Source organism: Hyperolius riggenbachi, chromosome 2 (genome assembly GCF_040937935.1).
Source record: "Hyperolius riggenbachi isolate aHypRig1 chromosome 2, aHypRig1.pri, whole genome shotgun sequence".
Lineage (NCBI taxonomy): Eukaryota > Metazoa > Chordata > Amphibia > Anura > Hyperoliidae > Hyperolius > Hyperolius riggenbachi.
This window is the reverse complement of record NC_090647.1, coordinates 170662565-170687599: the sequence shown is the minus strand read 5'-3', so window position 1 is coordinate 170687599 and position 25035 is coordinate 170662565. Positions and strand designations below refer to the sequence as shown.

General features: G+C 44.4%; 1 protein-coding gene across 4 annotated transcripts in view; it reads left to right on the top strand.

The window, feature by feature from the left end:
• The window catches only part of DIAPH3 (diaphanous related formin 3), an 847513-nt gene that overhangs the window by 558376 nt on the left and 264102 nt on the right, over positions 1-25035 (top strand). For all 4 annotated transcript variants that reach the window (XM_068267828.1, XM_068267829.1, XM_068267827.1 and 1 more), the window contains one exon: positions 14845-14980. In XM_068267828.1, the coding sequence (XP_068123929.1) occupies positions 14845-14980 (136 nt within the window). The remainder of the gene's footprint in view (positions 1-14844; positions 14981-25035) is intronic.

Here is a 25035-nt window from a genome sequence, read left to right as displayed (position 1 = left end):
CTCCAACTTTTTCAGTTAAAATATAGAGTTTGTGATATACTCACCATATAAGACTACCCCTCTTCCAACGTACACCAAATAAAAAAAAAAAAATCATATACTGGTGCTGTACTGTATGTGGTACCCAGTATATAACAGTATATAGTCAATTGACTGGTTGGATTGGTCAGCTCTCGCTCTCCCTAAGTGGATTGGTCAGCTCTCCTTGTCTACCTGTTTATCAGAGCAGTATGGAAGAATAGATGGCGCTGTACCCATAAAACATGCCTCTTTCACCCCTCTGGCCCACCCTTGTATCCTATTTACCTCCCTCTCTGCCTCTCAGATCTCGCACATATGCGCCTGCGCCGCTTCACTACAGTCCTCAGCAGCAAGATCTGAGAGACGGTAACAGGATAGGGGGTATCACCCAGCATCAATGATACCTGGCGTATAAGGCGACCCCCAACTTTTCAGAAGATTTTCAAGGGTTAAAAAGTAGTCTTATACGCAGGAATATACAGAAGTCTAAATAGAGAGATATGCTATTGTTACCCCTGTGTAGCAATAGTTAGTTGGAAACATGTTTGATGGGCTTAGTGGTTTTGCAATCTAATGCAGAGACTTCATTTTTTTAATATTGTATAGAACTATTTATAATGGATACCCTGGGTAGATATGTTTGTCATTTTATTCAGACTTTCCTCAACATGAAAACCCCTTTGCAAAGTGTATAGGGTCTTGTCTCTGTACACCAGCTGACAGGCTTTTGTCCCACTAAGGCAGAGGAGATCAGGCTCTCTGGCAATCACATCTTCCTCAGTCCTTTGTTGGAGTTAGGCAGGAAAGGGAAAGGGTCCCACTACCCGCTCAAGCTGTGTGCATCCCTGGCAAGCTGTGAGCGCTCCACAGACAGGAGTGCAATAAGAGCACAGCAAGCTCTGTGTAAGAAAGTAACACTTGTTTATTTTAAACAGCTAATTTAAAATAAACAAATATTACTTTCTTACATGGAACTTGCCATGCTCTTACTGCACTAATTGCACCAGCAACTTGAGTTCCTCGTACAATTGTGGCTTATAATATTATTATTATTATTATTATTTCTGTCTTACAACTGCATCTAAGCAAAGTCCACGTAATAGTATGGGGAAATTAGGGCTGCTAATCCCTTTAAGGCTCCCTGCACACTGCAAATCCGTTTTCCGATTCCGATTCCGATTCCGTTTCCGATTCCGATTCCGATTCCGTTTCCGATTTTCCTTGAATACATTCAACAGAAAAACGGATCAAAAAACGCAGCATGCAGTTAAGATTAAAAATCTGAATCGGAATCGGATGTAAAAACAGATTAAAAATCTGAATCTGAATCTGATTTGCTTGCAGTGTGCAAGAGGCCTAATGCTGTTCAAATAACTGTATGTGTTCATGTTCCAAAAATGTCAGACATCCGAAAGCTGGAAACCCTGATCCTCGTAAGACTAGCTGCCCCTGTTCCGGTGCAGGGAAGCATCTCCGATTGTTGCAAGGGCCTCAGCACATGTTGACAAACAACACCTTGTATCCCCTCAACAGTACATTTTAATTATACAACTGTAACCAATGCCTATTTTTTATTCTTTAATTATGCAAATTAAAATTGTCTTCTGTATGCTCTTCTGTTATCTCAAAGAGCAGTTACAGCAAAAGAAGCATGAAATCTGATCCCATAAGCTACATGCTGATTTAATGACTGAATTATAAACTGTTGTTGGATAAATTCTTCACAGTTCCTACTTCATTTTACTACTGATACAAATATGTATTGTATTGAAAGTGGTGTTTCTTGTATACAGTCATATGAAAAATGATGATATTAACTTACAGAAAATGTACTTAAAGAAAACCTGTACTGAAAATGAATAGTCAACATAACCATACACATGTCATACTTATATGTAGTCTACTCCTCAATCTCTTTCTCTTCTCCTGCGTCCTGTTTGTCCACTGTGATCAATGGAATTCTCCGTCCTCCATTTTGAAAATGGCCATTACTCCATAACCGCTTCCTGGTCAGCACACAGTTAAACTGTAATGTCGCCCACTTGAGCCATAGGGAAACATGGACACATCAGTTCTACTCTCAGCTGCAACTGATATATATCTGACAGCAACTGATATAGTTCAGTTCTGACAAAATATTGTCAGAACTGGAAGGGATCTTTGTCAGAAGGAAATGGTGAGCTTCTGAGAGGAACTAATGGCGAGGTAACTATGTAATGTTCATTTGAAGTTGTGTTTGTGTTTATTTTAAATAATTTTACTCAGTACAGGTTCTCTTTAAAGCGGAACTGAAAATAAATAAAAAAGGCGTTTCACTTACCTGGGGCTTCTGTCAGCCCATTGCAGCCGTCCTGTCCTATGCCCGTGCCTCCATGATCCTCTGTCCTCCCGCCAACAGCTAGTTTCGCTTAGGTCGACTTGTAAATTCATGGGCCACACGTAGCCTTGTTTTTTTTCCCGTCTGAAATAGCGTCCGGCGCAGGACACTATTGCGGACAGGAATGCGAGCGCAACTATGCGTGGCCAGAGCTGCGCAGGCCCAGTGGCCCATCGGCGAAACCAAAGCTAGTTGTCGGGGGGTGGGGGGGAATGGAGGATCGGCGCGGTGCAGGATGGCTGCAAGGGGCTGGCAGAAGCCCCGGGTAAGTTAAACTCTTTGTATTTTATTTATTTTCAGTTCTGCTTTAATTTTGACAATAGATAATGGTGATATATACCCTGCTCAATTCACATGTGGTGGTCCATTGTGTAATTTAACTAGAAATGCAAATGTTACATGTGCAAATAAAGTTCTCTTATACTAGGTACCACACTGAGCTTTTCTGGCAGATTTACTGTCAGATCGATTATTTCCAACATGTCCGATTGATTTCCAATCGATTTCTGACTGTTTTCCGTTCATTTCTATCGGAAACTGATCGAAAGTCGATTGGAAATCAGATCGGAAATGTTGGAAATAATTGATCTGACAGAAAATCTCATAGTGTGTACCTAGCATTACATTTTTGTTACTTAAAATCAGCTGTAAATGATTAAAATGTTGCTTTATTGGTCAGATTTCTTTTCAGTATTGTATCTAGAAATCTGAAAAGCCCTAGATAGGCCTTCTCCTTCAAAATAAAAGGTGGAAGTGACAGATTTTCTTGCATGAAGCAATGTAGAAACCACTTTCTCCGATAGGCCTTGATTCAACAACAGGCGGCGCTCAAAAGCCACGCCTTCAGGTTCAGACTGGCCGCTGAGGGATGGTATACTTGTCCCTGATACAGTAGATCTTCCCTGATCAGCAGGACCATGGGTTCCTCTACTGCTAGGGATAGTAACAGGGGATACCAGGGCCTTCTTGGCCAGTCTGGGGCGATAATAATTATCGAGGCCTGGTCTTTGATCACTTTTTGAAGTATCCTGCTGATTAACTTCAAACGAGGGTGTACAAATGCTTTCTCCAGACCCCAGTGAAGCAGGAATGTGTCTAGACATATCGAAGAACCTCTGGGATTGAAAGAGCAGAATCTGGGAAGAAGTGCATTGTTCCATGCAGCAAACGAGTCTATGGATGGAAGACCCCACTTGCTGCAAATTGTCAGAAAGACCTCTTTGTTCAGACATGTTCTGATTTAACTCCTGGCAGCTTAACTAATCCGCTAGAACATTGTCCTTTCCCTTGAGGTGACCCGACTTTAAAGGGAACCAGAGAGGAATGGTTTTGTAAAATAGAAAAAGGCTTTTATACATACCTGGGGCTTCTTCCAGCCCCATAAGCCTGGATCGCTCCCACGCCGCCATCCTCCGCTTCCTGGATCCGCCGGTACCGGGCCCGTCACTTCCGGCGGACGCAGCCAATTGTCCGCATCACAGGAGCTCCCTCCATACCCGTACGCATGCGGCTGCGCAGTAAGTAGCCACATGCGTACCTGTATGGAGGGAGCCCCCTGTGATGCGGAGAATTGGCTGCGTGCGCCGGCCGACTCGCGGCAATGACGGGACCCGGTACCGGCGGATCCATGCAGCGGAGGACGGGGGCGTGGGAACGATCTAGGCGTATGGGGCTGGAGGAAGCCCCAGGTATGTATAAAAGCTTTTTTTCATCCTCTGGTTCCCTTTAAGGAAAGAACCTTGTTCTCTGCCCAGTGAAAGATCTGCAGAAAAAGAGATATTAGAGGAGCACTGTAAGTCCCTCCTTGCTTGTTTATGTGAGTTACTGCCGTCTGGTTGTCTGAGTAAAAAAATTACGTTTTTGTTTACGAGCAGATTTTCCCATCTCCGTAGAGACTTCCAGATCGCCAATAACTCTTGTGATTGGATGATAAGGTCTTTTCTATTGGAGACGACCTGCCCTGGAGGTTTTCTTGACCCAGATGTGTTCCCCATCCCCAGAGGCTTGCATCTGTCACAATAATCACTGAATTTAGCGAGATCCAACTTACACCTCTTTGCAGGTTTTGCCTGGAAGTCCACCAGTTCAGAGATTTAATTTTTTGATCTAGATCCTCCTGTCTGCCTGACCACTGACACAAGATTGGCAGTTGAAGGATTCTGAAATTTTCTTGAGCCCGGGCCACTGCTGGAATACACGCTGAATATTTGCCCAGGAGAGACATATAGCTTGTCTTACTGTGACAGATTTTGCTCTCACACGTTCCTGAGTACAAGTGATTACTTGATCCACTTTCTTTTGTGGCAGACAAGAGATATGGTTCACTGTATCCAGTGATACTCCCAAAAATTATTTCCTCTGATCTGGTGTAAGGTCGGATTTCTTTAGATTCAAGATCCATCCCAGGTCCTTCAGAATTGTCAGAACCATCTGAATATGCTCTTAGAGATTATCTTTGGATTTTGCAGCTATCAGCAGAACGTCTAGGTATGGTACTAGAATGATCTTCTGCATTCTCAGATGTGCTGCGACTTCCATCATGATCTTTGTAAAGATCCTGGGAGCACTTGAAATCCCAAAGGGGAGTGCTTTGAACTGTAAGTGAAGGACCTGGGATCAAATACGAACTGCTGCTGCTAGGTATTTCCAGTGAGCTGGCAGAATGGTTACATGATAATATGCATCCATAAGATCTATGGTCGCCATGAAATAATCTTTCCCTAGAAGTTGAATTCTGGAAGAAATTGATTCCATGCAAAACTTTATGTATTTTACAAATTGGTTCAAAGAACAAAGATTTATGATCAGGCGAAAATCAGCGTTCGGTTTTGGAACCAGGAAGAGTGTGGAGTAAAAACCCCTTTCTCTCTCCTGAATTGGAACCTCTTCCACAACTCCCTTCTGGAAAAGACTCTCCACAGCTTTTTCTATTGCAGTAAAAAGGGGTAAAGATGAGCCCAAGGGGAATAAAATACATTCAAATTAAGTAAAATATAAATTAATGAGGTGGCTTACCTCAATGTTGACACACCCATATAGGAATCGATATTTATTACTAAAAAAAAGCACAGGCAGCACGTTTCGTGGGAACTCGAGTTCCCACGAAACACGTTGCCTGTGCTTTTTTTTTTTTTTTACAAATAAAGATCCATTCCTATATGGCTGTGTCATCAGGATTGAAGAGGAGAACCTTTAGCTTTGAGGTCTTTTTTCGTGTGCCATTTTTTTATTCAGTTCCTTACCTCTATAGGTTTTTCTAGGGCCCCAAAATCTTTTCTCGGGAGACTTTTTTTTTTTTATTTAGCGGAGTAAAAATCTTTTTCTTTTCAGCCGCCCTTTCTAGCTCTTGCTGAAGGGCTGAGCCAAACAGGTCCCCTTCAAATGGGAGACCACAACGTTTCACTTTAGTTGCCATGTCACCTTCCCAATTTTTTAGCCATAAAAATCTGCGAACAGAAATTCTGACAGCCTCACTAGAGGCATCTGCTAGGAACTTAGCAACTAACTTTATAGTAGCAACTGACAGGGAAATGCTTTCAAGTGGAGCACCATCTTTCAAATGAGCCTGCATCTCTTGCAGACAGAGAATTAAACAACGAGCAGTGCAGGTGGCTGCTAAATTAGGAGATGAGGCAGAGATTGCCTCCCAGGCTTTTTTGAGCAGAGTCTCCATTTTCCTGTCTGACATATCCTTTAACAAACCCATATCCTCAAAAGGAATGGCTGAATCTTTGGATAATTTTGAAATGGCAGAATCAACTTCAGGACATCCTGACCACCTAAATGCCTCTTCTTCATTAACCACCCTGGCAGTTATGACGAGCCTTGCTCATCTAGCAGAAACATGCTTAAAGTAGTAATGACGAGCTAGGCTCGTCAATACTGCCAGGGAGATTTCCTGTTTCTCTGCACCGCCGGCTCCTCTTTTCCCTCTTCAGAGGGATTCCCCAGGATGGCTGGATGCCTGTCAGCACGCTGTGGGTAGCGATCTGTGCTACCCCCAGCGTGCAGAACTAGCATCCAGCCACTCTGGGGAATCCCTGTGCAGTCAGCGGGGCAGAGAATGTGTGGGCAGGGATTCCCCCTTCTGTGCGGGCGGGTGGCCGGGTATTTCCCTTATGTGCTGGTGCGGAGGGAGAGCCCTCTTCTATGCAGGCTTGTGGCCAGTCGGGGACTACCCCTTCTGTACGGGGAGATCCCCCTTCTATGCGGGCTGGTGGCCGGTCGGGGACTCCCCCTTCTGTGCTGGGGGGAGGTGTCCCCTTCTGTGCGGCTGTGGGTGTTTCCTCCCTCTCCCTCCCGATCCCACGTGCGTCCCCCCGTAACCCCCCCCCACACACACACACACACACACTTTCCGAACTCCCAACCCCCCCTCCCCTGATCTCCTAGCCACCTGGTATCCAGCCCTACACTACTCACCCGAGAGCTGTCTCCTGCGCCAGCCGCAATGGGCACCCTCCTCCTCCATCACTAAAGTCCCGGTCTGTGTAATTACAGTACGCGGCTTAGCGACGTCACCAAGCCTCGTACTGTAATTACACAGAACACGAGACTTCGCAATGGAGGAGGAAGTGCTGCATCCGCCGCAGGAGACAGCCCTCGGGTGAGTAAATCTGGGCTGGAGGAGACTGAGGGGTGGGGATGGGGGGGACACTTGGCTACCTATACATCTTGCTCCACCTGGCTACCTATACATCTGGCAAAACATCTGGCTACCTATATACCTGGCTAAACATCTAGCTACCTATATACCTGGCAAAACTATACACCTGGCTATACATCTGGGTCTTATACTTACCATTGGTGTGCTGATCCCTCGTCGCGTACCTCTGATAGCTTCCCCAGTGCCTTCTTCCATGTCCCTTGGCGGATTTTGCTTCATGTCCCCCGCTGATCGGCGTTGATGACACCAGGGTCACACAGCGTCAACATCTCGCTGCAAACACTTTTTTTTTTTAATTGAATTCAATACAATAACCTGTATTGAATTCAATATTAAAAAAATTGATTACAAAAAAAACCTTGAAAATTATTTGAAATTAATTGAACCACGTTTTGCACAGAAATCCTGGGGAAATTGAACGCCAGGGTGATTAATAGAACGCCAGGGTGGTTAAACATGTCACCACTTTTATGTTTTACCACTTGTAGAATACAAGCATTGCACAGAGGCTTGGGATAAGTGGGGGCGAGTCTTTTCAGGCAAGTCTTTTCAGTTTGCGCCATAGTGTCCTTGCCCTGAGAGGTATCCTCCATTGCAGATGGCAGAGGGAACGCTGATCCAGCACAGTATGCCTCTGCGTCTATTCGCCCATGCGCCTAAATAGTTCCCACGAGGCGTGAGGTCCACCTCCCCGCCGGCGGAAGTTCCGGGCCACCAATTGATGGCTTCCGACGGAGCCTCAAGCGGAAGCGCCACACCTCGCTCTGCGCTTACCCTCTGACTCCCAGCTGCCCGGATAATTGCATCCTGCCTGTCCAGGGGACATGAAAGTCCCGGAGGATAGGTAGGAGGATGTGGCTATTTAAATTGTATCTTGTGCTGCCTGTCCCCAGACAGGCAGGGCAATCTCCAGGTTCCTATCCCGAGTGAAGGCAAACAGAATTACTTCTTTCGTCTTTTTGTATTTAATAACAGGTTATTAATGTTGCACCGTGCAGTCAGGCTCCTTACTACTTCATCTGTATTCAGCTTCCTCATTGTCTGATTTATGCCCAATAACCGTTGTAACATATGCAAACTTAGCAATTATGTTTGAATTTTGGATAGGCTGGGAGACTGGTGTGAAAAGTGCATAGAGGAGAGGACATAGTACAAAGCCCTGTGGTAATTCAGTGTTCAGAGTAAGGGTGGGGGATGTGTGTTATCCTAATCTGAAAGCTTCAGGGTGATTTATAAGAAAGTCCAATAACCAGTTACATATGGAGAAAGCAAAATCTTGCACATAGTTTGTTGATCAGCTGGCTAGGCACGATTGGTGTTAAATGCCAAGCTGTAGTCAATGAAGAGCATCCTTACATAGGTGTTGGGCTTTTCCAGGTGTGAGAGGGCCGTATGGAGAGCAACGCAGATGACTCAGTGCTCAGTTGAGTTATTTGTTTGGTAGGAAAACTGGTGGTGTTCTAGATTTGCAGGGATGGATGCTTTGATGTGTGTCGCTACCAGTCATTCAAAGCACTTGTTGAGGATGGGTCTTTTCCCTTTTTGCAAGATGAGATTAAACATGTAACGATCAATGTTTTTGTTTTCCTCCATATATTCAGTAGCAGTCGTATGACCAACGTTTCTCTTCCATCCCGATTGGGAGGGTTATTGAGAAGGAGCTTGGACACTGTTCCCCTTCCCAGAAAAAATAGGAAACCGTAATCACAGGATCGCTGCTCTATACTTACCAATCTATACTCACCAATGAAGGGTTTTTTTGTGTTGTACTTTTTCTTAACAAGTTTTGTCTTGTGGTGTGAGAGAAAGCAGGGAGGGTTCACTCTGGCCGCTTTGGCAACGCTTTGCTGATCGGTGATCAGCACAGCGCTGCTGCTAATGCAAGTCAATGGTAGTGTTCACACTGTAGCAATCACCAGTGATTCTCAATTTTCTGAAATCTAAAACATGTAATCTGAATCTGAAACATGCAGCATTTTTGGAGCGATTTTGGAGCAATTGCATTTCAATGGTAAAGAATCACAAAACGCAATCTCTAAAAATCACTTTCCTGATTGCCGGACATCAGCAAAACCCGCTACCAAAGCGCCCAGTGTGAACTAGCTCTCAGGGAAAGTTTTAAAAAACATAAATGCCTGAAAAGGAGCAAATAGAATAGAGTAGCAGTGCTACTTTTATGGTAAAAAATGGTTACTAAATAGGCAATGTCTCGGTGTTCTACCCAGGCTCCACCTGGCTAGTTTTGGTGTGCACCTGGTTGTCATCGGCTTACCTCCTCCTATGCTGTGAGCCGAGTTTCACAGAAGAGCGCTAGCCCTTCATTCTCTTATCGCGTCCCACCCGGCTACTTTTTTATGCCACCCAGCTGGAAAAAACTTCTGGGGAAACCGCTGTCTGTTGTGTAAGCAGTTTCCCATGTGAGTTTAGTGAAAGTCAACTTTCACAACCACTAGAGATGAGCATTCCTTTAAAGAGACACTGAAGCGAAAAAAAAAATGATGATATTATGATTTGTATGTGTAGTACAGCTAAGGAAAAAAACATTAAAGGCAGCCATACACTGGTCGATGTGCCATCAGATCGACCAGCTGACAGATCCCTATCTGATCGAATCTGATCAGATAGGGATCGTATGGCTGCCTTTACTGCAAACAGATTGTGAATCGATTTCAGCCTGAAACCGATCACAATCTGTTCAGCTGCTCCTGCCGCCTGTCCTCCCCCCGCGCATACATTACCTGAGGCTGGCTCCCGGGCATCTTCTCCACGCTGCACCGCTCTGTTCTTGCTCCATCTCGGCGCTTCCTGTGTCACTCCGTGACCAGGAAGTTCAAATAGAGCGCCCTCTATTTGAACTTCCTGGGTCACTGCAGTGACCCAGGAAGCGCCGGGATGGAGCGGGTGCAGCGCTGAGAAGATGCGGAGAAGACGCCCGGGAGCCCGCATCAGGTAATGTATTTTTCATCGGATCGGCCGCCGCTAGCGACGCGCACTTTACCCGCGGGCGATCGAGGGTAATTTCCCGCACGGCGCGATCGACGGACCGATCCGATTTCGGGAGGAAATCGGATCGTCGGCGGCGTTTACCGCGAACGATTGGCAGCAGATTCGATCCCAGGATCGAATCTGCTGTCGAAACGGCCGGGAATCGGGCCAGTGTATGGCCACCTTAAGATCAGATACAGCAGTCTAATTGTTTCCAGTGCAGGAAGAGTTGAGAAACTCCAGTTGTTATCTCTATGCAAAAAAGCTATTAAGCTCTCCGACCAACTTGGTCGTGGAGAGGGCTGTTATCTGACTTTTATTATCTCAACTGTAATTGAACTGTTTACTTTTCCTCTAGCAGAGGAGAGTTTATTACTTCACAGACTGCTCCGAAAGACTCATTTTGAATGCTGAGTGTTGTGTAATCTGCACATAATATAGAATGATGCAATGTTAGAAAAAACACTATATACCTGAAAATAAAAATATGAGAATATTTTCTTTGCTGCTAATCTTCTAGTAATTATTCATAGTACACAACCAATTCATTATATCATATATTTTTTTTCGCTTCAGTGTCTCTTTAAGTAGCCCAATTCTTTGCATTTATCATAAAAGTGTAAATATAAGTTTTTCAACTAAGCTAGCAAGAAAGTGAATATCCTTCAGAAAGAGGTGCACAGATGGCTATTGTTTCCTTTATTGATTTGTTATGTGTTCATCTGGTGTTCTGCAAAGTTTGCCTCTTACTTGTTTCCATAATTGTCCCACGGTGTATTAAAAAGCAAACAAGTAGGCTATTCTGAGTTTTAAAGGGTAACTCTGGATTTTACTGTGCTGTTAGTTTTCAGAAATGAACACTTGCTTAAATATGTTTTGTACTATGAACTATACCAATATATATGAATCACGTACTTGAGCCCGCCATATACTGTGCATCCTTCTCAGTGACTCTAGTTGACTCATTGATTAACACTGTAAGATATTTTGTTTCAATCTGCAGATGCTACGTACAGCTAACACATTGGTTACTGATCTGTGAGATCACTTTCAGATTGTATGATTGTTTCCATTGCTCTAGCAATTAATAACCTAACATGCTGTCATCAATTGTGAACCAAATCTCCATACTGAGTCAAGCAATTTTCTCTTGAACACCAGAAAAAAGCATATCCTGAACTTGTCAAGGGGTTTTATTTGGTGTGCATGACCATGTAAAAATGTAAATACTAAAGTAGTTCATAAATGTATGGGAAGTAACATTTTTAACACGAGCCAACATTGTTAAAATTCTTGTTAATATTTTGAAAAATACATTTTAAAAGAAGAGTGTAGTTGATTTTAGTATGAGCCAAGAGCTTTTTATAAATCCCATGTTATCTTAACCACTTCAGCCTTCAAGGGTACCTTAACTAAAAAAAAGAGTTTTACTTACCTGGGGCATCTACCAGCCCCCTGCAGCCATCCTGTGCCCTCGCAGTCGCTCATGGGTCCTCTGGTCCCCCGCTGCCGGCTAGTTTCGTTTTTTGCCGGCCACCATGCGTACGTTTTTACGCATTCCCGCTGGTGCAGGAAGCTATTGCAGACATCAACAAGTACATTTTTACGCGTTACGGGAGTAATGCGTAAAATGTTACGCATTACACCCGTAATGCGTAAAAATGTACTTGTTGATGTCTGCAATAGCTCCCTGCACCAGTGGTAATGCGTAAAAACATACGCATGGCGGCCGGCCGACACGCAGTCGGCAAAAAACAAAACTAGCTGGCAGCGGTGGACCAGAGGACTCATGAGCGACTGCGAGGGCACAGGATGGCTGCAGGGGGGGCTGGTAGATAATAATAATAATCGGAACATTTATATAGCGCTTTTCTCACTTTCTTGCTAGCTTAGTTGAAAAACTTATATTTACACTTTTATGATAAATGCAAAGAATTGGGCTACTTAAAGAGACACTGAAGCGACACTGTCGGACTCAAAGCGCTCAAGAGCTGCAGCCACTGGGACGTGCTCAGGAGGCCACCGTGCAGTGTTAGGGAGTCTTGCCTTGAACTCCTTACTGAATAGGTACTTGACCTAGCCAGGATTCGAACCCTGGTCTCCCATGTCAAAGGCAGAGCCCTTAACCAATACTCCATTCAGCCACAGGAAGATTAAGATTTTTTTTTTTTAAATCATTTCTCATTTTTCAGCCATTATAGTTAAAATAATACATGCTACCGTAATTAAAACCCATGTATTTTATTTTTCCATTTGTCCCAGTTATTACACCGTTTAAATTATGTCCCTATCACAATGTATAGCGCCGATATTTTATTTGGAAATAAAGTGGCATTTTTTCAGTTTTGCGTCCATCACTTATTACAAGCCCATCATTTAAAAAATAACAGTAATATACTTTACTATATAATTAAAAAAAAAGTTCAGTCCCTAAGGTAACTATGTATGTAATTTTTTTCAGTCATTATCGTGAAATTTTTATTTCCAGATGTAATTTTACTATTTGGCCACAAGATGCCCTCGCAGCTTACTTCTGCATGTGGAAATTTGTCCGCAAAGCGGAAGTGATGCGTGGGCGGGACAGAAGGGGATTTGTGAAAGACAGAATCGCCTCGTTGACGGTGTCGGTCTTTCATATGGGGACTTAGATCAATGAATGGGTACTGTGTTCCCATTCATTTATCTCCAGGCTAACGGGGGGCGGCGGGAGCACTCGCACCAGGGCTGGTCAGCAGTGCAGGCTATCTGGACGGATATATCCATCCAAATAGACTTTAACCACTTGATGACCCAGCCTTTACCCCCCCCCCCCCTTAAAGGGACACTTAAGTAAAAAAAAAATGAGTATTACTCACCTGGGGCTTCCAATAACCCCCTGCAGCTGTCCGGTGCCCTCGCCGTCTCCCTCCGCTCCTCCTGGCCCCGCTGGCAGCCACTTCCTGTTTCGGTGACAGGAGCTGACAGGCTGGGGACGCAAGTGATTCTTCGCGTTCTTGGCCACAATAGCGCCATCTATGCTACTATAGCATATATCATATACCATATAGCAGCATAGAGGGTGCTAATGTGTCTGGGAATGCGAAGAATCACTCACGTCCCCAGCTTGTCAGCTCCTGTCACCGAAACAGGAAGTGGCTGCCGGCAGGGCCAGGAGGATCGGAGGGAGACGGCGACGGCACCGGACAGCTGCAGAGGGCTATTGGAAGCCCTAGGTGAGTAAAACTCATTTTTTTTGTTTGACTTAAGTGTCCCTTTAAGGACCAGCGCTGATTTTGCTGATCTGTGCTGGGTGGGCTCTACAGCCCCCAGCACAGATCAAACACCAGGCAGAGCGACCAGATCGCCCCCCTTTTTACCCCACCCATGATGCGCTGGGGGGGGTCTGATCGCTCCTGCCTGCGTGTGGCTGAAGGGGGGGGGGCACCTCAAAGCCCCCTCCACCGCAGGATCCCCCCTCTCCTCACTCCCTGCCCCGGAGATCGGAGGCTGCACAGGAACGGATCTGTCCTGTGCAGCCTCTAACAGGCTCCTGCCTGTCATGTGACAGCGATCCCCGGCCGCTGATTGGCCAGGGATCGCTGATCTGGTACAACGCTGCTACTGTTAGCAGCGTTGTACAAATGTAAACAAAGCGTATTATTTCCGCTTGTGTTTACATTTAGCCTGCGAGCCGCGATCGGCGGCCCACAGGCTATTCACGGAGCCCCCCGCCGTGAATTGACAGGAAGCGCTGTTTCCTGATTAATTAGCCTGCAGCCGGCGACGCAGATCTGCGTCGCTGGTCCTGCAGCTGCCACTTTGCCGACGCGCATTATAAGTGCGCGGTCAGCAAGTGGTTAAGGGAAACTGAAGAGAGGTATATGGAGGCTGCCATGTTTATTTCCTTTTAAACAATACCAGTGGCCTGGCTGCCCTGCTGATCCTCTGCCTCTAATTACTATTAGCTGATCCTCTGCCTGCCGTGTGAGCGCTTTATGGACCTGAACCAGTTTTATATGCTCCTGTACTGCCTGATGAAGCGGGACTGTTGACCGCGAAACGTGTTGCGATTTTATGGAGCTGTGAATAAATTGGATATTTTTTATCTGCATTTGAGTATATGTCCAGTACCAGAGGGAGGTAAGTCCACCTCGACTTCCCTCTTTTTATCATTTTTAGAACATTGTTTTACTCTGCTTGGCACCTCTGTTCGTACATATTACAGCACGATTAAGTCCACCCCTGGTGGAGGGGTTCTTTCCCCATTTTCCTATCTACAGAGAGCGACTTTTATACCTGAGTGGGGTCAGGTACTAATACTCCCCACCTGCCTGTCAAGTGGTTACCTGATGGTAACCCACCTTTGTGAGTATAAGAACCTTTGACATTACATTATATATTGAGCTTACCAGACAATATTGCACTATTGGGCTCTTGGTGTCCTCTGTTTTGTTTTTACAAGGGTTACAGAGAAAACTTCAGTGCTGGATCCCAGGGAGGTAAGTGCTGGGGCTGCTGCAGATCTCTTTGCAGTGTGACTTTTTTCCCCCCGTTTTAAGGTCTAAAAGCCTGGAAAAGAATGGCACCGCTTTTAGTCCCTAAAATCCAGAAGTAATCAGAAAGCCAGGTGGGTTAATGCGAAAAATGCATGCAAAAAAATGAACCCTACCTTAGAATTGGGTGACCCTGACTCATCCATACCATTTTAAGCTATTTTTCTCTGGATGAGTCAGGCTTGTCCGTTCCACCCAAAATTAAATGTTTTATGTCATTTAGGCTGTAATTAACTTTTAATTTCCAATCCCTTTTCTTTTAGCAAGCGATGAAGGAGAATATTAGATGGAGGGAGGCAGAAGAGAAGCAAAAGAGGGTCCAGTTGGCAAAAGAACTGGCAGAAAAAGAGAAAGCAGAAAGGCAGAGGAAGAAGAAACGTCTTCTTGCCAATAACAGAGGTATGTAACCAGCATCATTTTTTTGCACTAAATGTTAGTTTACTGTGTCTGAGAGAGAAAGTGCTAGGAAACTAATAATGTTGACTTCTGATATTTGGAAGCAATAATGTAGGGTGGTAAAACACTTGCAGTCTATAGTGACAAGGGTTATAGCTAGGCAATCAAACAAATAGTTGCTCAGTTGATTAAAGGAATATAACCCCCCTCCCCCTCCGCGTTCTAGACAGCATCACAAGGTTCACATTTTGGATATGGCTGCCATTTTTCAAGTTCCCCTACTAATCAAACCACCCAGCACTATTATGTGACAGTGACACACCCAAACTGGGCATATGTACCATCTTTAAATGCACGTCAGCTGGAAGGCACAACTGTAGTTAGTGTATCATTATACAGACATTAAATGTCAATCCCTAGAAACACTAAAGGATGAATTTTCAATATCCCACCGGCTGACAACGCTGTTCAGTAATGTGTTATCTGGAACCGCCTCTCTTTTGAATAACATTCTTCTGAGTCTGAACTCTTTGGAGAGCTAACTCTCACTAGAGCATGTTAGTGTAGCTAGCAGACCATACGCCTAACGCTGAAAATGTTTCCTCTAACAGTAACTGTCTTTGTACTTCCCATATCCTTCTGGATCCAAATGGGGTTTCCCTTTTTACCTGATTTTTTAAATGAGGGGGCATATATAGGATCATTAAGCTGCATAAATATAAATCCCTCAACTTGTTTAGTTTTTGGCTTTCTTGGCAAACTCCTGGTATAACATGAGAAATTCCCCATGTCTATAGTTTAATATAATTTTTTTTTATTTAGTGCAGACATTTTCTGCAGAACTTTACAAAGGACAGGTAGTCCCTGAGTTACAAAAGCCCGGCATACAAATGTCCTGCCACATGCTGGGCCCAGTGGTGTCACCTTTGCAACAGGGAGGGAGGCAGCAGAAAGCATCTAGGGAGCGCTGGAGGCGAGTAAATGACATAGGCATGTATAGAGGCACGGGGTACCGAAGGAGTCACAGGGGTATAGAAAGTAACAGATGGGGGACTGAACGATGCACATAAGGGCACAGGAGGATGGAATGGACTACATGGGAACTGGAGGAGGCACAGGTTTTGCAGAGGGTTACAGAAGGATGCACTTCCAGGCACAGGAGGCATAAAGTAGGCACAGAAGGGCTGGGGGTGGCATTGGAGGATAATGGATGAACAGAGAGGCACAATAAAGGGGACAAATGTGACACGGAGGCACAGAAAAGACATGGGGACAGAGACTGCACAGAGGGGGACATTGGGTGCATAAAGGAGGTGTAGGATACAGAGTTAGCACACCGTTTCAACTTGTAGACAAATTTTAGAATAAACCTAGAGTCATTACATAGTTGGTGCTTAGGAGTGTACTTGCTTTTGTTGCCAGCGATGTAGACATCAATCGCCGAATTGTTATTTTGATGGGACAGTGAATTTACACTGTTATACAAGATGTGCAATGATTACTTTACGTTGAATCGGTGTCATATCTTCATTGTTGTCCCCTGAAAAGATATAATACAATATTTACAGAAATGTGAGAGGTGTACTCACTTTTGAGAGATTATGTGTTTGATATTTCTCCAACACTGAACCTGCGGTTTCCAACTCAAAAGTGAAAATTCTTCTTGCATTTAGTTGAGTGGGTGTCTGTGTGTACAGTATGGAAATTAATAGCAGGGTCACTTCTTGACAATTCACTACAAAATAAAGTAAGATAAGCAAACAAAATTAGAAAGCAAAAATAAGACATCTGGGTGTAAGTTCACAAATTATGTAAGTGAAGATCACCTGAAATGTAGGACTGAATTGCAAAACTACAAGTCTGTATAAAAGTTCATTTATTATTTTTGTATATGGCATCATTGTCTTTTGTAGCACAATAGATACACATAGATCCTAAGTTCTCAACGTGTGGTACACGTACCCCAGGGGGTACTTCTGATTGTTCCAGGGGGTACTCGGGCTTTATATACTTAATCAAGAATAAAATAATTTGAATTTAAGAACATGATAAATGATCTTAATTGAACAACACCAAATTCGTGTTTTAGCTAATTAAAAGCAATAGTAAATGCTTGGAAATGGTTTAGAACCAATTACCATGCACTACAATTCAATATGGTTCAAGAGGTACTTGTGATAATGTTTACTGTGCCAAGGGGTACTTGGTGAGTGTAGGGTTTTAAAAGGGGTACATACCAATAGAATGTTGAGAAACACCGACATAGATAACATTTAAAGGAATACTGTAGGGGGGTCGGGGGAAAATGAGTTGAACTTGCCCGGGGATTCTAATGGTCCCCCGCAGACATCCTGTGCCCGCGCAGCCACTCACCGATGCTCTGGCCCCGCCTCCGGTTCACTTCTGGAATTTCAGACTTTAAAGTCTGAAAACCACTGCGTCTGCGTTGCGGTGTTCTTGCTCCCGCTGATGGAGCAGACCATACTGGGCCTGCGCAGTACGCTCCTGGTGACATCAGCAGAAGTGAGGACATGGCAGCGCAGGCGCAGTGGTTGTCAGACTTTAAAGTCTGAAATTCCAGAAGTGAACCAGAGGCGGGCCGGAGCATCGGTGAGTGGCTGCGTGGGCACAGGATGCCTGCGGGGGACCATTAGAAGCCCCAGGTAAGTTCAACTAATTTTCCCCTGACCCCCTTCAGTATTCCTTTAAACAAGTAAAACTAAGGTATTGGACATCTTAACAGAAACTAGGTAAAATGTACATTGAGATTTGGGTGGGGAAGAAAGCTGTCCATACAAGAGAGAGTGGGCCCAATCCAATTCACTTCTTCTCCTTAGTTTCTCCTAGTAGATAATTTTTCATCTTCTTCTTTAAAATAGCTTTTGAAGGGACTCCGAGGAGAGAACAAAAACAAAATCGGAACTTACCTGGGGCTTTCTCCAGCCCACCGCAGGTTGGGAGGTCCCCCGGCGTCCTCCTCTCCCGGTCCCTCCGCAGAAATCACGACCGGCGACACTGGGGCCGAGTGTCGGGCTGACACTTCCTGAACGATGATGCTCGTCGACAACACGCGTGACAGTACTGCGCATGCGCGTTTTCTAACTGTAAACTGTGCGTGTGCGGTTTTCTAACTGTAAACCGCGCATGCGCAGTACTGTCACGCCGGCTGCGGTGATGACGCGTAGCGGCCGGCATGATGCCGACGAGCGTCATCGTTCAGGAAGTGTCAGCCCGACACTTGGCCCCGGTGTCGCCAGTCTTTATTTCTGCAGAGGGACCGGGAGAGGAGCCAGGAGGATCCCGGGGGACCTCCCAACCTACGGTGGCCTGGAGAAAGCCCCCGGTAAGTTCCAATTTAGTCTTTTTCACTCCTCTGAGTCCCTTTAAGCAATCTACAATTAAAAACGTTCCAAAAAGTAGATGAAAAGTTACTTCCAAAATTTTCTTGCTTGCCGGGGGTTTAAAAGGCATTGTATTGATAAGATATGAAAATATCACGTACAAGAAAACTTGGAGAAAAAGCTAAATGGGAATGGGCCCATAATGAGATGTTTTTTTATATAATTAGGTCTTAAAGAGGAGCTGTTAGGTATAAGGTCTCAGAGAAAATAAACACATATATCAGTAGCTAAAGATTGGCTGTACTTACATTACATATGCATTTCACTGTCCACGTTTGGATTTCACAGAATTTGTATATAGTATATGCAGAGATAGATGCTCCTGACAGCTCATGGCAGGCTCCATGTTTTTCTGTCAAATGTGTCGTCATGTCCTGCCTGCTTCCTGATCACAGATAAGCTCCTACTTGAACAACACAGTGTGCAGTGAATATTAATGAGCCATGTGGCTAGGAACAATAGCTGACTCCTGCAGAGTACTCTGCCCCGAGATTTATCAGTGCTACACGCTGGACTGATTACAAGCTTCTGTAACGTCTCATTAGCAGCCGAGGGGAGGGCCCCAGAATGCTTTGCATTTTAGTATGCGGCTTGCGTCTTTATGGGTCTATAACAGACTTGCTGATAAGCACACATCAAAGGTAACTGAGATTTTTATCTTCACTAATGGCTTTTGAGCTTCCTTCTAAACTGTTTAACACAGGAGAATAGAGGTTTAAATTAGCTCCTGCAGCCTGACAGTTACTCTTTAAAGTGGCAAGTTTAAAGACAGCTAAACTTGTCAGTGTAAAGTCTGTAGACCACTAAAGGTGCCCATACATCAGGTGATGTACAGGCAGATCGACCAAGAGACAGATCTTGCTCTGATCGGACAGAGATTTGTTGCCTGCACATACATCAAAGGGCGATTCCTGACCGATTTCAGCATGAAATCTCTTGGGAATTGGCATTGTGACACCACGTTCACAACCCTCACAGCTAGCTCTGTGCTCCGCACTCCATCCACATACATGCGCCCCACGTGGTTGCTGCTGTAACGTGTGCACGTTTGTGACATCACACACACGCCCGTATACGGCAGCAACCACATGTTGTATGTCTATGTGGACGGAGCATGGAGCCAGCGGCGGACACTGACCGGTAAAGTATACTGCACAGGGCGCTGGACGGCACATTTTACATTAGTGGGGACAGTGCAGAGGGTTCCGTTGTGTTTGTCGCGTGTCCTGATATCACCCGCCAATACCGCCATGCACCCCATTAGGCACATCAGCCATACATCTTGCAGCATGTCCGATCAATATCAGCCTGGCATCGGTCACATCATCGATTGGGCATGCTCGTGCCTGCACCCATTTTCATCCAATTGTAATCAAATCACATAGTGAGTCAATTGTTGTATGGATACCTTACGCATACTGCATGTGTGTTCCATTCTTCCTCCAGGTAAACTAAAGATGAACATTTACACTGCATGCACTTGGTCCTATTTGCAGAAGTGTCTTTGGGTTTAATTTCCTTATTCATTAAGTTTCCTCATAACAGCCACTTAGATTTACTTCTGTTTTCTTGCACTGCAATCTATTGGTGGTTGCAGGGTAACACAGATATTTTAAAAATAAGACCCACTTTTGGTGACATAAATCCTTCTATCATTATATGCTGTCTAAATTCTAAGACACCATCATTGTTTACACTTAAACATGGGATGGAGTGTACTCTGTGGCAATATTAGGACATTATCATTTGTCATACATGGGAACTGTGTTTCCTGTAACATCACTCATTATTTTTCTGCTTTTTAGCGTAGAAAGGAAAAGGGGGGTTTTATAAAGCCCTGAAAAATGAGTTTCCTTAGCCTGACAGAATCTCCACACCATTAATCATTTTTATTCTTGGAAGACGTAAATTACAGATTAGAAAAGATGCTGCATCTTCGCGTGCCGCCTCTTCAGTAAGGCGTATATAGGCTGTTATGATCTTCAAGTGACACATATGTAGCAATGCCAGTCTCTTTGCTGTGGAATGGCGTTTGTGCTCAGTATTGCGGAGTTGTTCATTAGTACTGAATGTAAATGGTTGGGAATGTGTTCTTCAGTACTTTATACTGGTGAGACTCACTACATGTCCATTTAATACATGCATATTGAAATAATGTAATGGTCCAAGTGGACAATACTGTTTGATTTATGTCTCACATCTGTCTTGGGTTTGGATATGTACAAAAGGATCCACAATCCAGACCAGGTTGAAGTAAAAGGCTGATATCTTTATTCAAAAAATCCACAGACATGCAATAAAATCACAGGATCAACTCACGCGTATCGGGCCTACCATCTGCCCTTAATCGTAGTTAACTACGATTAAGGGCAGATGGTAGGCCCGATACGCGTGAGTTGATCCTGTGATTTTATTGCATGTCTGTGGATTTTTGAATAAAGATATCAGCCTTTTACTTCAACCTGGTCTGGATTGCGGATCCTTTTGCACATATCCATTTCGTTGTGGCTTGGCTTGCCTGATCCTGCACCGACTGGTATGATGTTTGGGGGTCCTGAGCTTATATGAACTTTCCTCACTGTCTTGGGTTTGATAGTTTTATTGTATCTGCTTTAGTATAAATCCATATTTTATTTTTTTTGTTGTTCTTGAAATGTCCCCCTAAAACAAAATCTGTTTTAACGGGGATGGGGTCCTGACTTCTTTCCTCCCTCCCCTGTACAATGTTTTCTACTTTCTAGTGATCCCCCTCCCTCTCCCAAAGAGCATTCCTTAGTGTCCTGCTGCACACACACACACTCTCACACACACACACACACACACACACACACACACACACACACACACACATACACACACACACACACACTCTCTCACACACACACACACTCTCACACACACACACACACTCTCACACACACACACACTCTCACACACACACACTCTCACACACACACACTCTCACACACACACACTCTCACACACTCTCACACACACACACTCTCACACACACACTCTCACACACACTCTCACACACACACACTCTCACACACACACACTCTCACACACACTCTCACACACACACACTCTCACACACACACACACACACACACTCTCTCACACACACACTCTCACACTCTCTCTTCCTCTAATCAAAATAAATCCTGCCCTATACTCCTGAAACATGTACTAGTTGTGCAGAACAGCTGCATTGTGATATGAACAGCGTTCCTGAAATCCATTCCTTTTCACTGGGGTTGGCCATGGGTTCCTGGATGTTTGTTGCACACTTACTACACCTGAAGCTAATGTTCACCTGGCAACATAAATGTTCATGACAAGATCAATCTAATACTTTTTTTTAATCATACCTTATTTCAAGAGCGTGTATATTTGTCATCTATTAAGGCAGGGATGCCCACACTTTTTTGACTCGCGAGCTGCTTTGAAAATTTCTGAGCTCAAGAGATCTACCAACATTTAAAATAGCCAGGTATAGATGCCCTTAATATAGATAGCTAGGCATAGGTGCCCACCATATATATAAAAAGGCATAGATTCTCCCAATATAGATAGCTAGGCATAGGTCCCCGCATATAGATAGCTAGGCATAGGTGCACCCCACACAGGTAACTAGGTGTAGGTGCCCCCATATAGATAGCTAGGCATAGGTGCCCCCCATATAGATAGCAAGGCATAGATTCTCCCAATATAGATAGCTAGGCCTAGGTCCCCGCATATAGATAGCTAGGCATAGGTGCACCCCACACAGGTAACTAGGTGTAGGTGCCCTCATATAGATAGCTAGGCACAGGTGCCCCCCATATAGATAGCAAGGCATAGATTCTCCCAATATAGATAGCTAGGCATAGATGCCCTCCACATATAGATAGCTAGGCATAGGTGCACCCCACACAGGTAACTAGGTGTAGGTGCCCTCATATAGATAGCTAGGCACAGGTGCCCCCCATATAGATAGCAAGGCATAGATTCTCCCAATATAGATAGCTAGGCATAGATGCCCTCCACATATAGATAGCTAGGCATAGGTGCACCCCACACAGGTAACTAGGTGTAGGTGCCCACATATAGATAGCTAGGCACAGGTGCCCCTCATATTGATAGCAAGGCATAGATTCTCCCAATATAGATAGCTAGGCATAGATGCCCTCCACATATAGATAGCTAGGCATAGGTGCACCCCACACAGGTAACTAGGTGTAGGTGCCCTCATATAGATAGCTAGGCACAGGTGCCCCCCATATAGATAGCAAGGCATAGATTCTCCCAATATAGATAGCTAGGCATAGATGCCCTCCACATATAGATAGCTAGGCATAGGTGCACCCCACACAGGTAACTAGGTGTAGGTGCCCTCATATAGATAGGTAGGCACAGGTGCCCCCCATATAGATAGCAAGGCATAGATTCTCCCAATATAGATAGCTAGGCATGGATGCCCTCCACATATAGATAGCTAGGCATAGGTGCACCCCACACAGGTAACTATGTGTAGGTGCCCACATATAGATAGCTAGGCACAGGTGCCTCTCATATTGATAGCAAGGCATAGATTCTCCCAATATAGATAGCTAGGCATAGATGCCCTCCACATATAGATAGCTAGGCATAGGTGCACCCCACACAGGTAACTAGGTGTAGGTGCCCACATATAGATAGCTAGGCACAGGTGCCCCTCATATTGATAGCAAGGCATAGATTCTCCCAATATAGATAGCAAGGCATAAATGCCCTCCACATATAGATAGCTAGGCATAATTGCCCCCCATATAGATAGCTAGGTATAGGTGCACCCCATATAAATAGCTAGGTATAGGTGCCCTCCCCATATAGATAGGCATAGGTGCCTCCCATGTAGATAGGCATAGTTGTCCCTCCACCAGCCGCTGCTCTCCTCCACCCCCCTCACTGGCCCTGCATGCCCGGAGGAGCATGCAGCACTGAGACATCTGATAGCGGTGACCAGCGGTGGAGAGGAGAGCGGAGGGTAACGGCGTGTATACAGGAAAAGCACTTACCCACCGCTCTCCTCTCCACTGCGGATTGCCGCTAATCAGATGTCTGAGTGCTGCAAGGCACGCAGGATCAGTGAGGAGGATCCAGACAACATATTGAGGAGAGCGGCGGGCAAAGAGGAAGGGGAGGGCTGGGGAGGAATGTCATTTGTTCATGTTGTTTGATCCACAATGAGCCTATAAGTCGTCGTCTTTTTCTACTGGCAAACAAGAAAAAAAACTAGACAGCACCAAGTGCCATTATTTATAACCACACCCCCCAACTTTGCAATAGGCTAAACGGTTGTCTTTTATGGATATACATATGCACAGAGAGAGATATGGACTGGTTGGTTGGCAGCTGGAAACAGCTGTTATTTCCCACGATGCAACAAGCTTCACAGACAGGATGCAGACATCACACTGTGGGAGGGTTTCACCACAATATCAGCCATACAGACCCCCCTGATGGAGGGTGTCGGCTGCTGATTGGGATACAGCTCAATCCTCATTTACAGTTCCTCTTTAAGTCAAACATCTGCTCTGCATGCTTGTTCAGGGTATATGTCTAAAAGTAGGCAGAGGATTAATGGGACACCCAGGCAATGTGCATTTAAAGGGAATTTGAAGTGAAAATAAACTTAAGAAAAAATGAATTGTATGTGTAATACAGCTAATAAATAGACCATTAATAGCAAAGAAACTTTTCATATATTGTTTCCAGTACAGGAAGAGTTAAGAAACTTCAGTTGTTATCTATGCTAAAGAGCTTCTCTGAGCTCAATGGCCCAATTGGTTGCTTATTTCTGGAGCACTATACATCAAAGAAACAGTGACAGACAGCTTCAGATAAGATTCAGTGAGAAGAGAAGTTCAAAGGGTCATTAGCTCTGAAAACCACACTATTTTAAACCAGAAGACAGAGCAAACTGCAAATAAGACAGTATGATGGTATGCTTTAAAAAAAACTCTATATAGCTGAAAATAAAAATATGAGACTAATTTCTTTGCTACTGATGTTCTGTTCCTTATCCATACTGCACATACAATTCATTGTATCAATTTTTTTGTTGTTGCTTACTTTTAAAAGTAAATAAATCAGTGAGCCTCCATATTCTTCGCAGGTCAGTTGTCCTCTAAGTTATACATTATTTCTTTACAAAGTTGCAAAATAAAAGTGGAATATGAAAGATGGGGAAAGGAAGTACAAACCTGTAGCTGAAATACAGAGGGAGAGAAGAAGGCCAAAATAAGTTCATAAGGAAGTAATGTCCAAGAAGTCTTAACACAGAAATGTACACTTTCATGGTTGTAGATATTGAAAGCTTTATATCCACTGGCCTAGTTTTCCTCTTATGCAGCCTTTTTCTTTATTTTGGGGCACATACACTTCTTATAGAAAGCTGCATGGAGTTTAGAACTCTGGACGCTGAAAATAATTTTTCAGAATGACCCCATGGTGAACTCGGCATTATACTAACAGCAATCCATTCACAGTATCTGTGAAAATATCACTTTACCTGCTGTTTTCCCTCCACTGTACTGTACAATTGGCCACAGTTTAAGAGGTGGTTTTGTTTTGCTTTCCCGGGATTGAAACAGCTGGAACTATGTGAGGTTAAACTTGGCGGATTTTTTTTTT